The 13969-nt window shown below is 42.8% G+C and overlaps 1 protein-coding gene across 6 annotated transcripts in view; it reads right to left on the reverse strand.

Annotated features, from left to right (window-relative positions):
* Positions 1-13969, reverse strand: part of LOC144822411 (multidrug and toxin extrusion protein 2-like) — an 877798-nt gene that overhangs the window by 723968 nt on the left and 139861 nt on the right. For 5 of the 6 annotated variants that reach the window (XM_078679885.1, XM_078679890.1, XM_078679888.1 and 2 more), the window contains one exon: positions 13693-13761. The exons of the other annotated variant lie outside the window; for it this stretch is intronic. In XM_078679885.1, coding sequence (XP_078536011.1) covers positions 13693-13761 — 69 coding nt within the window. The remainder of the gene's footprint in view (positions 1-13692; positions 13762-13969) is intronic. 6 annotated transcript variants of the gene reach the window in all.

The following is a 13969-nucleotide window of genomic DNA, read 5'->3' on the forward strand; positions in this document are numbered from 1 at the left end:
CAAGGGCTTATGCAGTCTGGCCGCCATGTAAGATGCCACCTTGGGAGCGGGAACCCAGTGTGAAGAGCGTGGGTGGAGCAGCTCGTCCGGGTTGAGCATGTCCGAACTGGGGTCGGAACTCTACGTTTGGGTGGGCGGGGCGGGGGGGGCCACGAATGGTCTGGTTCCCCATCTGCATCCGAGGTTTGGGGAGATTCGTCCGGGTCGACTGTGGCCGCATCGTCCTGATCTCCCCCCAAATTTGCAGTCGGAACCTCCTTTGAGGTCGAAGGGGCATCAGTAGTTTTAGCTTCTAGAAAGGCCTTTTTTAAGCGCGAACATGCGTCAGAGTCCACCCCCGTGTCCGTAGAACGCTTCCTCTTGGGTTCTGTGGTACTCGGCGATGCTTGGCTCGGAGGTATGGGGTCCTTTTGCCCTGAAAGGTCTGCCCCTTGCCCAAGGGGTTGGCACTGTGCCTGAAGTTGATCAATTTTCTTCTCTAGGGGTGCCACCACCCGTGTCACTGCTTTCAAAAGGGAGGAGTCCATAACCTGGCAGAAGTGGTCATCCACCGACAAATATATGACCTGCTGGTCTTCCTCCTCCTCATAATATTCGTCATACTCCATTTTGCCTCTGCGCAACAGCAAGGCTTCGAGTTAATTAGGGGTTAATTATGGGACAGGGCCCTGAGATATGGGTCTTCCCACCGCAGCGGGGTCAGTGCAAATGAAAAAAACTGGGACCAAGCTGCCTCTGCTATGAGGCACGAAAAGAAAGCCTGCCTGGGCCAGTCCCAAACCTCACCAAACACCTTACCCGTGACGCGGGTGTTCAGGCTCCAGGCAGGGGCTCTGATAATTGAATATAGCCTTAGCGCTGCCAAATACGCCTAAGCAATCCCGCCGGTCTTCCCCCGTGGTGCGCGAGACCGTTGAGCCGCTTCTCCGACGCAAGCCACGAAGCGTACTCAACGACTCGCGCCCTGCGGGGGGTCAAGCTCCTCAGAGCGGCAGCGCAGGACGCGCGGTCCCCTAGCGGCGGGAGGCCGCCTGCGCACAGAGCCCAAAAGAAACACTACCGCGTAAGGAGCGGAGATCGCCCCCGTGGCATACACACGCAGTCACTTCAGAAAAAACCGTAACGCGGTAGACTGCACATTTTAAGCATTAAACATAACAATACAAATTCAGTCAGAAAAGGTATAAATAACAAAGGCACTCTTCTGTCTGCTGCTGGAGCAGCGAAGAAAGAGGAGGATAGAGCGCCAGTAGAGGAAGATATGAGGAGTCCTGGCCTGGGATGGGTCAACGACCGGGACATTTTCTGTTTCCATTTTCCCTGATGCTCATGGGAAATGTAGTTTTGTTTAGTAATGTTGATACCTTTTAATGGCTGCTGGAGTAAGAATAAAGGAGAAAGTGACAGCCTAATCAGAAGCCTCCGCTCCTGACATAGAATTCTCCGCTATCTTTCGCAGACCTTCAATTAAAATTTTCTTTACCCTCTTCTTGTAAGTCTCAATATGACTTACTTCTACCTCGCCTCTTGAAATACCTTCTTTCATTGTCATCTAGTCTCAATATTCCCTCCAAATGTTCAAATCTTTTTCCTTTACTATCTATTGATTCACCAGCCTCTTCTCTCTTTCCTCTTCGATGCTGATGACGGCTCCCGGCCGTCATGAGTCACGGCGGGCGCGTTCTGATGATGGCCGGGAGCCGTCATGGCCACGCCCGCGATTGGAATGCTCAGCACTGCAGCGGAATTCGCGCCGGGTGATGAGGCTATAGAAGTTTATTTTTCTCCCCCGATAGAATTAAGGGGAAGGCTGAATTGGCTTGGGAAAAAGGATCTTGCAGAATGTTGGCCTATTCCATTTTGGGATAGAATATGGCTAAAAATGAATAAAACATCTAGAGCAGCTAATACATCTCAGACTCTTTTCTTTATATACAAACGTCTTCTTTTCACCCCAATGAAGTTAGCCTCCCTTTCCACAGAATTATTACCTACCTGTTGGTCATGCAAAGCTCCATCAGCAGGTCTAAAACGCATGGTTTTTGAATGTCCCTCAATCGCCCATTTTTGGTTTCTAGTTTGGTCCCAAGTTAATAACATTTTCTACACCCAAATCTCTTTTTCTCTCTAATATCTTTCTAGGATCCTTGTCACCTTCATGGTCACATCCAACCCCTAACCCTTCTTTAATTGACTTATTATTAGCAATAGCTCTTAATTTATTAACCTCCAATTGGAGACTAGCAGATAAAGTTACTTTTAGATCCTGGTGGAATGCTGTTTGTTTTCATCACAGATTGGAGACAAGCAATATCACGCCTATATCTGTATCTATTGAAAGAGACCTATTATGGCTCCCTTTATCCACTTATCTAACTGATATTGCTTCATCTGCTGCTGTTACAGTCAACCCCTCAGATGACGTTTAAAAACCTCCATGAATTGTTTGTTGTCTTTTCAGCTTAGTCCTAGATTCCTCAGTCAGTGCTACTCCTTTTATATAGTTTATAAGTTTTTGTATTTTTTAACTGTTTATGGTCTCAATATGCTTCCTATTCTTCCGATTCTATATAATGAAGGTTAAGGTTTTTTCACATTATTCCCTCCCTGTCCCCTCCTTTCTTCCCCCCCCTTTTTTCTTCTTATTACTGATACATTTTCCTTTACTTCATATGTACAATATTCTTACATTGTGATTTCGCTTATACGCTGTTGTATTATTCTGTTGTCACAATCTCTTCTTAATAAACTTTGAACTTTAAAAAAAAAAAAAGAAGTGGTGGTGTTACTCAGATGCCTTTACGTTATGCGTTATGCAGGTCCTTTTTTGAGATCCTGCGGAAGGTCTTTAAAGAACTGGAAGTGCTGCTGAGATCCTGGTTATGGAATGGAAAGCGCTGCTGGGTGAGTTTAGAGGGGATGAAACGGCAATGGGACAGACGAGGGGTTGGAAATCCCAGATCTGGAGCTCGATTACCTGGCATTGCAGCTACAGCGTGCGATACCATGGCTTGACACAGACTACTCATGGGAGAGGACCCTATTGGAGGGTACCTATGATAGTCAACTACTGGCGACCCTACTCATGAAAGGGAGGGGCGTTCCCAGCTCCAACACCCCAGCCTACCGCGGTACTGCATCCACACGGCGTGAAGCACAAGGGGGCTGGCCCCCTTTGTTTCCTCACCGCCACACTTTTCATGGCTGCCGCACTGCCATGAAAAGTGCAGAGATGTGGAATTCCTATAATTCCTATAGTCCGACGCCCAGGACATGGTTTGGGGTCAAGGGCAATAAGTTTTCATGTGCATTTTGTCCTTGCGACAAGTAGGCCCAACTCCCCTGAAGCACAAACCCTTTGGCTGCCAGTTTGCAGTACCACATTATGGATCAGGGAGGGGCACTGTCTGCATTTAAGATAATATTTTTGTCCATATGTTGATGCTATTCAATATAACGTATTGTATTTATGGTTCATTAATTGAAAGCCTTTATTATTAGGGTGAGCGCTTCAAGTATATATAAGCTCTGACTGCACTACTGACAATGGTTCCCATGTTAAAATGCTCCCAGAATGCTCTACTATTTCGTTTAACAGAATACCGGGACATTTTTGCCTGCAGCCCTGTGGTTTCCCTGACTCACCTGCCTATTGCCGGTCACGCTTCCAGCTCCCGGCTCCTGTCTCCCCCCGCCGCCGCAGCCTTTGCCATCCCGGTGCGGCCGCTGAGAGGGGGAGACTACAATCCCCAGGATGACTTGCGGCAGAAAGTCGCTCCAGCTGATTTCCGCACCTGGAGGCTCTTAAAAACCAAGGCCAGCCCAGGGGGAGCGGGTTCGTTTAACAGAATACCGGGACATTTTTGCCTGCAGCCCTGTGGTTTCCCTGACTCACCTGCCTATTACCGGTCACGCTTCCTGCTCCTGGCTCCTGTCTCCCCCCGCCGCCGCAGCCTTTGCTATCCCGGCGCGGCCGCTGAGAGGGGGAGACTACAATCCCCAGGGTGACTTGCGGCAGGAAGCCGCTCCAGCTGATTTCCGCGCCTGGAGGCGCTTAAAAACCAAGGCCAGCCCCCGCGTCGAGGGCTAAGCCCGGGCAAAGGGCAGGCACTCTATGGCCGTCCGGGGCAGTAGGAGGCAGGGCAGGGCCATCCCTCTTGGCTGGATGTTGGGTCTCTGACTGTTAGGAGCTTTGAACTTGTGGTAATTTACTTGGCTTTGAACATTGTGCTAAAAGCGACTTCTTGTTCGGATATTTTCCTCCCGGTGCATAACGATACATTGTTTGTGGCACTATCTGTACTTTATAGCATTTGATATCTTTGTGATTAATTTTTGCATTTAGAAATATGGGTAAAAATACCCCTGCACAGCCCCGTCCAAGTACCAGGCAGAAAGTAGCTACAACTACCCTTCTTCCAAGTTTGACCGCTATAGATAAAATGCTGCAAAAGACTATAGGGGTAGTTGTTACAGGTATAGAGAACACAGAGAAGCGCCTCTGGCTCCCCATTGGTATGCCCCCACCCTTACAATCTGTAAACACATCTACAGCTTTGGCAAATTCTTTTGACTCAATGCTTATGGCTTCGTATGCTGGGCTTCCGGGGCCGAGAACCATGAGACTCTCCCTATACAGCAAAATTTGCCTCTTGAACCTTCCCCTTTGGCTAGCAGACTTTCATTAACACCTACTATGTTGTTGCCGGATATAAGTGCAGAGCTCCCTCTCAATTAATGATTCGGTAGAGCTGGAGGGAATTGATGCCCCTTTCACTACTGATCCCGTTCCATCGGACAGGTTAAATACTGAAAGTCCACCTGCGAGAACCAGAGGGCAAAAATCCAAAAGCAAACAAAATCATATTACTAAAGAGCAGCCTGCAAATAAATACAGGGGGAAAGGCAGCCGTATACATCGAAAAACGGTACCAAATTCAACAGGTCAAAAGGGGGATAAGTGTGAGGGTCAGACAATTGTGGTTGATGCCCAGCCCAGTGAGGGGACGATTGAGGTTGGTGAAGAGGTCTTTTGGGGAAGAATGGAAACTCTGTTACCAACACTACTAGGGCCCATCTGTTTGAAAATTACCAATATCGAAACCAGGGTAGGTTCCATTGAGGAACAGATAACGAAAATCACCCATCTGACTCCGACATCTTACGCCAAGACACTTGCGCCCCCATCTGTACCCACCTCAAATTGGGTCGTGTCCAAACCTATGCAACATAAAACTAAGGGGGCAAAGGACAAGTTAGAACCTATACGTCCGGGGGGTACTGCTGTAAATAGCCAAGTAGACCAAATAGTCCTAAATAATCGACCCAACATTATTGATAACACTAGCAGCCATAGTGATGGTGGAAGCTTGGAAAGACGAGATAAATTACCAAAGGAGAACAGTGTAACTTTATTGGCAGGAAACGGGAAACCAGGGGAGATTACAACAGATAAAAGGTCCACGTATTCCAGAAAACCCTAAGGGTAGTGACATACCACCAGTAATAAACTTACCGCCAGAATGTGGAGCATATGTTACAGTTCTTTGTAATGTACCTAAATTGCGGGAAGGACAATTAGAAACATATGAAACGCTTAAAAACAAAACCCATTACTGGTTAACAAAAAATTGTGGTTATCCAAGATTAGGTGCAGAACAGATAATACTTACACAAAGAGTGGGATGGATAGACCCTACACCAAAAATATTTGATGGTGACTGTGTAATAATTAACTTTAGGTCACCAAATTGGGTACATAAAACTTTACTTAGCGCTACCCCACCCTCATGTTGGGATTTTAACACAACATTATTGCCACTGGCCTATTTTTATAGACATTTGTTGGCAAATGATTTAGTCTTTGATCATATGACCTACCATTCTAATATTAACCAGTCGCCCATACAACCAGCAGCTCGCCCAATGCGATTCTCTATTCCATTGTATAACAGATTCCAGTGTTTGACCCGGATGGAGGACAATGACTGACATAAAAATTTAGAGGGGGTACCCCCCAGAGACGAGCTAGGGCAGATGGTAACTCAGACTACCTAGAAGAGGAAGTGACATAAGTAACATCCAATCCCTATACATAGACTCTAATATGGCATATAAAAGCACTGACAATAGTGAGACTGGCAACCAAACCATCATAAACTCTACCAAGTTTTTAGCGAATGCGGCTGAGCCCATACATTCAAATGATAGTCAAGGAACAGAAATTGTAACACAGGAAGGGTATAAGGGTATCTACCAACTGCGCAGGATCAGGAAAGTGGCATACCTCCTTACACCTGATGCCCTCCTGCAGGTCATCATGGCCCTCGTCCTCTCCCGCTTAGATTTTTCCAACGCGATCTATCATGGCCTGTCTAAAACATCGGTGGCTAGACTGCAAGTGGTCCAAAATCAAGCGGCGAGACTGGCCTTAGGGATCCCGAAGTGGCAATCTGCCAGGCCCCTCCTTGCCAAACTTCACTGGCTCCCTGTCGCCTCCAGGGCGGCCTTCAAGATCGGCTGCCTCATCTTCAAGGCGTTAGCTGGGCCCTGCCCCGCCTTTGTGAAATCTCTCATTAGATCTTACTGCCCATCTCGCGACTTGAGATCCTCTCATCTTCATCTTTTGACTGTCCCCTCTTACAAGCTCTGTAGATCTGGAGGCCGGAGATTTGCATACCTGGCCCCCAAGCTTTGGAACTCTTTTCCTTTCCCTCTCAGAACTTCTAATTCTTTGACTCTCTTCCGTAAATCTTTAAAAACTTGGCTCTTCCCCCAATCTGGTTAGTCCCTCTGTCCCTCCCACTTCCTACCAGCGCCAGGAAACCCATGGTGTCAGTGCGCTCTACAAGCACCCCTTACAATACAATTACAATACAATACTTACAACTTGGAACATTGCAGGCCTTGGTAAAAAATTAAATAGGCCTTTTTGGCAGGATTTTATTACTTATGGTAGTGACATTATCTGTATACAAGAAACCTGGAGTACAGACCTTGCTGTAGTGGAAGGTTACACATCCCATTGTTTAAATGCTATACCCTCCCCAACAGGAAGAGCTAAGGGTGGATTACTGTTGCTTATATCCGATAAATTAATTGGGTGTAAAATTATCAGTTATTCATCTATTGGCAATCCCAGCCAAGTGTTGAGACTAGCGCTCCCAAAGGGCAAGGACTTGGTTTGAATTAATCATTCTAATAATAATTTCAATAAGGATAGGGAAGCACCATTAGACCCATTAGAAAAAGAGATAGACAGGGTACTGAAACTCTCTAGCAAACTTGCAATCATTCTATGGGCTGGTGCTTTTAACATTCGAATTTGCCCAGCAACACAAACCAACGTATGTGGATTTATGAAGGCCCATATTACTATAATAGGGACTGACGATGATTTGTTACATTTTCCACATTGTGGTTATGGCATGACCCTAAATACACTTAAGGCCAAGTTTGACCTTGATTTGTTAGACTGTTCCATGAAAAAGGGTCATATTAAGTGTCCGACTTTTACTGGGAGAAATGGGCACAGTAATATAGACCATATCCTAATCTCGAAGAATAGTTTTTAAACTGACCTTTGGATATCGGAACAGGCGGTCAGCGACCATAATAGTATCTCTATATTACTATTAGAATGGGGCAACAAATCGACTAACACCGCAGACCGAATTTCCGATATCCTCCCTGTCAGGCCCAACGGGATGAGAATTAAGTGGGACGGTGTAGACCCACCAAAGTGGGACGGTGTAGACACAGCAAAGATTCAAATGGAAGTGGTCACTAAATGTAGAAAAGCTATTGACTACTGCCTTAGCAAAGAGGTCTCCCCTGATATCTTGCTAGCTACATTTTCTGACATAAATAGTGTAATTAAGAGTGTACTAACCAGAAATACCAAAGGGCAGAAACAGGCTGGCATGAGGTGGTTTGACTCTAAATGTACTCAGGCATTGCACAAATTAAAATTAGCATTAGGGACTAAGCCCCGTAACCAATTGCTTGTCCATGAGCTGCGAATTTATTAGAAGCAAGCTGCGTTGGCCTACAAGAAAGAGTTGCGATCAGACGCCTGGGACACATTAAGTATGGCAGCCAATACCAATAATAGCAAACTCTTTTGGGAAACTGTATGTAGTCCTTTTCTTTAAGATAATTGTACTCCTGAACTGACGTCTTATGTAAATTGCACTGAATGGATTGAACACTTTTCTAACATTTTTAATCCGGATAGGTTGCTTTTAACTTCCCTTTTAAATGATGATTTTACGTGGCCTACATTACCAATGCTAATTGATGTCGAAGAGGTGCAGGAAGGGCTGGTAAACAGCAAAGGGGGCAAGGCACCGGGACCGGACGGCGTCCCGACTGATTTATACAAGGATGCAATGGATTTATGGGCCCTGATTCTCACAAGGATTTTTAATACTGCAGCCTTGGGGAATTTCCCAACATCATGGGCCCAATCATTATTTGTCCCATTATATAAAAAGGGTTCGCGTTCTGAAGCCTGCAATTACCGCCCAATATCGCTGTTGGACTCATCTATAAAGGTGATGAGTAGGGTGCTTTTAAAAAGATTGGAAACATGGGCCTCAGATTTTAAAGTACTAACCCCAGTCCAGTATGGATTTAGGAAGGGCCTAGGCACCATTGAACAATGGGTGAATTTGGACCTACTCATTAATAAATACACAGTAGTGAAAGGGAGTAATTTGTTTTTATGCTTCGCCGATTTGAGCAGTGCGTGTGACTTGGTGGATCACTCCCTTCTATGGACGGTACTGCTTGAATCTGTGGCCCCGAAAGCCCTTTTTAGCATGGGTATGAGAGAAACTATCCTGCAGTGTACGATATGGGCCAACTGGCGAGCGAACGCCGTTTTTTGCTGTGAGAAGAGGTATTAGGCAAGGGTGTGTATTGGCCCCTCTTTTATTCTCCCTTTTTATTAATCAAATAGCTACGGTATTAAATAATATTCCGGCTGATGCACCAAAAATAGATGATAAGGTTGTGTCGGTATTGTTATATGCCGATGACGCTGTATTAATTTCCCGTACCTCTTTAGGCCTTCAACGGCTCATTGATGAATTTACCGATTTTATCAAGGGCAGGAAACTTTTAATTAACAAATCGAAGACCTATACCATGATATGCGGGAAGAAAAAGAAGTCACAGAGGTCTTTCTTTTTGGATGGCTCTAAAATACAAGCTGTTAAAACCTTCTGTTATTTAGGTATCACCTTTGAAGGAACTGGCAAATGGACTGGTGAGCAAGAAAATATCAGATATAAGATTACCAGGATCACTAATGGCATTTTTCGCTTTGCTACTAAACTATGGGATTGTAGAATAAAGGACATGGTGACCATATAGAATGCAAGATGTGTTTCCTCAGCTCTGTATGGAGCTGGACTATGGGGCCACTCCTCTACAGTCCAACTTCAAAAAGATGAAAACAGTTTCCTTAAACAGTTGCTGAGTGCCCCGGCTTCAGCATCCACTGATTTAATTCATCAAGAATCTGGCCTTAATTATATATCGTATTTGGCTGCTTTACGTCCCCTACTTTTATGGCGTTCCATTTGGCATAAGAGCGAAACTGAGTACACACAGTCCATAATTGGTATGTAACGTTTACAACGAAATTTTTACAACGCACTACCATTACAACGCAGGCATTACCACGCATACCATTACAACGCATTGCGCTGGGGGGCGCTCTAGGATAGGGAATAAGTTTAATTTTCTATCCAACACCTTCCCTAGTGTCCACGGGGACTGGAGTTGGAATAGAAAATTATACTTACCACTATCCAGCACCTCTAAGCGCTATGCGTTGTAATGGTATGCGTGGTAAAAACCGCGCTGTAAAGGTATGCGTGGTAAAAGTATGCGTTGTAACGTCATACATCCCCATAATTAGAGATTGCCTAAAGCTAGATTATTGTTCCCGCATACCATGGTTGAGTTAGATTATCCGTTGGTATAGCACATTATTTGATTTTAATATTTTTAAGGAGTCTGAATATGTAATACCTTTTTCTAAGAAAGAAATAAAAGACTTGTTTCTGTTTTACAAGAGGGAGGAGCGAATTAGACTAATTAGGACCCAAAAGACTTTTGTCTTTTATAAGCAACTCGAACTTAGAAGTGGGCTCCAGGCATACTTGCTAGACGTGTCAAGACCTTCACATTGATTCGTATTACCACGTCTTAGGCTGGGCATTGCCCACCATCTTGTATCCTTCCCCGTAACGGCGAAGGCTCTACTGTGAAATGCCCTTGTGATAATATCTCAAATTAGAGCTGTTGCCACTTCTTATTATTTTGTAAATGTTATGCCTTCTTAACAAAATTTTAGCTGAAGCCTATCCTTTTAAAATATAAAATTCGTTTAACAGTAGATGCTCTGAAATTATTATGTTCTCTTGAGAACCCAGATATTTGTTTTTATGTCGCACACTTTATATTGAAATGTAGAGCTGCCAGGAAATCCATAATACTGTGAAATTCAGTTTTTATATGGCTAAATTTGCATTTATGCATATGTCACTTTATACTAGAACGGGAATACTTTTATGTACTGAAAATTACCGTTCACTGTGCTGTAAATACCGTAATGAAATGCGGTAGAGCTGCTAGGAAATCCATAATATTGTGAAATTCTGTTTTTATATGGCTATATTTGCACTTATGCACATGTTACTTTATACTAGAACAGGAATATCTTTATGTACTGTAAATTTACCGTTCATTGTGCTGTAAATATCATAATGAAATGCAGAACTGTTGGATAACAGATAGTACTGGGAATTTTTTATTTTTTAACTTTCAATTTAAATTGTAATTTTGTACTTATGCATATGTCACTTTAAGGAGAACTAGTACAGTACAATTCCCCGAGTACTGTAATAGGGAACTATGTAACGATTGCGAATTTGCATATTTGGACTCTTGCATATGATACTTTTTAGCATTATGCACTTTAACAAAGCATTAGTATATGTTCTATTTACATTATAACTGACTGCTGTAATAATTGTTTATTTTCGAAGTATTTATATATAACAGAGTGTCTCCATTTCAGTACTATGTTACTATGAAGGTCGGTTCATGAAATAATTTCCTATAAATTATTTAGAAAGTGGAGCTTAACACATTTTATGTTTATGATGATTATTCAGAAAATGAGTAATAATAATATTTTAACTCTGTATTCTTTTTTGCTCAGCTTATATGGTTGTGTAATACAAACCTAATAAAGCTTTTTGAACTGAACTGAACTGCTCTACTATTTCATGCAAATGTTGCAGAACGTTTAAAGCAAGATTGATGATTCTTTGCTTTCAAAATAAAATGTTCATAAACAAATGAAAGCAGGAAAAAAAACATTTAGCTAAACTACTGTAAAATTTAAGGTACCATTTCTTTGCAGCATCACACATGTTGATGCATGCAAGTATTTCACAAAAATATTCATAATGGAAAATCAGCGTAACCAGTTTCAATAGGATTATGGGGGGAAATAAACAAGCATTGGCAAAGCCAGTAGGTCTGAAATTCGTGGTCAGCTTTTTAGTTTTGTCAATGTGTGAATTGTTTTGGCATGGTTTTTGTCAAACCTTTTTGGTGTGGGAGCTGCCAGGCCCTCACCATTATAACAAACATCGGCAAAAGCAAAAATTGTTTTAGGTCTCAAAAAGCACACACTGCCGCTGTAGATACTGGCACTGAACAAAAAACTACTTTGTATGCTGATATGCTCCTTGTGAAAGAGCAGAATGCGGTCACTCACAGTAAAGCCAGCTGATACAGAGAGAGAGACAGAATTGTAATAAACGCAAAAGGTCATGGTCAACATCAGACAAAATTAGGGGCACAATGATTAACGAAAGTCTCAAAAGGGCACCCATTGTATATGTCCTTGCATTAAGTGCAGCTATACGGCTGTCATGAATTGCTAAGAATTTGCATAAGAATGACAGGAAATAGTACTCCTAGAAAATATTTATAAACTGCATTTTAGCATGGGCAAATTTGCTTGGGTAGATTTGCTCATGCGAAAATCTGAGTGTTTGCAAGTTCACTTTCCGTCCAACCACTTTTTTCCCAACTCTGGAAGAAGGTTACGTCTGCCATTGTCATGCGTACATTTCCAACATTTCTCAGTATGAGAAAAGATTAATGGAGAGTTGTTGAAAACACTTAAAACATGCAAGTTAGTAGGTTTGCACAGACTCAAAAGCCCATTCTAACCCTGGAACTATTGCTTACCCGCTACCTTCAGCCCCAGTATGTAGCTGCGGAAATGTGGCAACATAAGGGGATTTCAAGTATTCAAACACTACTATGGTATGAGCTATGGCATAATCAGAGAGGCTACATCAGAACTCTTATATAATGAGATTGCTGCCATAATGTGTCACCGTATTACATGGCACCAAAGGGAAAAGTGGATTTTGTTACAGGACAAGTAGATTTATGAAGCACACTGCCCCATGGACAAGCAGATATTTCATTAAATTCCACACCCCTGAAAGTGTGGCGGTGGGGAAACTCATAATATGCTTGTCGAGCCCCAGTAGCCCGCCAAGCATATTGGGGCCTCCGGCCCACGACGCAACAACCGGGGAACAGCAGTTCCTCTGCAGTTGCAGTGAATGCGGTGGTGCCAGAGAGGCCTGCCCGCACTAATCGTGCGTGAGTCTGGCGGTCCGTGGACCGCCAGACTCATAATAAGGCCATTACAATTTATGAACTGGATTTTCCATAGTCCTCTTCTCTAATGTAGTCATTACTTCAAGACAGGTCCTTTGTTTGGATTCATGAACTCTGCACTATTTACTACAGTTTGCATTACTATATACACACACCTACGCAAGGTCAATATTTTTGACCACAATACTTTTGTAGTATAGATGCTCATTCTTGTACTTCACACAAAGTATTTATAGCCAATAATTTGTTCCTCAATATTTATTTAACGTTATTTTGTTTTATGATATTTTTCAGGACGATATTGGGCTTTCCAACCAAATCAGAAAGGGCTACACCCTCAGTAACGGCTGGATTTTACTGGGAAGCTTGGATCCAGTACATTTATGAACATGCAGTCAAGTGTAATCTATAGCTTGGGTTCATAAACTTTATGGGTATGATTGATGTACGGCGATAATAGATTTGTTACCGTCAGTTTTTGTTTTTCAATAAAATTATTTAAAAAATCAACTATATAGCCAGAGTTTTTTTGTTCAGGAGTGTTAGATCCCTATACAATTTTCTCCTGCCTCCTTGCATTCTTACTGCCCTCTTCGTAGGGGGCTAGAGAACATAACCTGTGAATCTCTACAGTTGGGGCAGAAAGGGAGCATTAGTAAGATTTTCTTAAAAGATTACATGTAATTTTTACAACATCCTTATGAAATACACAATGAAGCACTTCGAGTAATGTTTATCTTGCTGTTGCACGCAGAATTTTATTTTGGTCAAAGCATTTAAGTTGCCTTTTTCAAGGTGTAATTTCACACATTCATTTACCTAATTATGAATTCATTTACCACTTAACTGAAACCTTTCCGATCATAAATACGAGTATTTTGGAAAGTACAAAAAACCCTAGTTAAATGCAGTATCAAAACATCAGTTTATTCACTGACATTCTTACACATAAAAATGGTCCCTTCTTACCTGGGATATTAGGGTGTCACAGGCAGAGGACAGTCCTGAACCAACTGATATTCCAGTAACATTTATTATCTGTAAACCGCATGACAGCAAACAATTAGCATTCACTTAAGAAAAGTTTTTTATACATACTTTAGAATAGCTTTGGATTTATGAGTGAGGTACTTTGAATATTTCTCTGGCTTTACTTTTCGTTTCAACCCATCCAGACTACACTTATTTAGTAATTGCTATAAAAACTCGTCGTTTTGTGAGTGTCCTCTAGTTAAGCTAATTAGAG

The sequence above is a fragment of the Lissotriton helveticus genome, chromosome 3_1, assembly GCF_964261635.1.
Source record: "Lissotriton helveticus chromosome 3_1, aLisHel1.1, whole genome shotgun sequence".
Taxonomy (NCBI): Eukaryota; Metazoa; Chordata; class Amphibia; order Caudata; family Salamandridae; genus Lissotriton; species Lissotriton helveticus.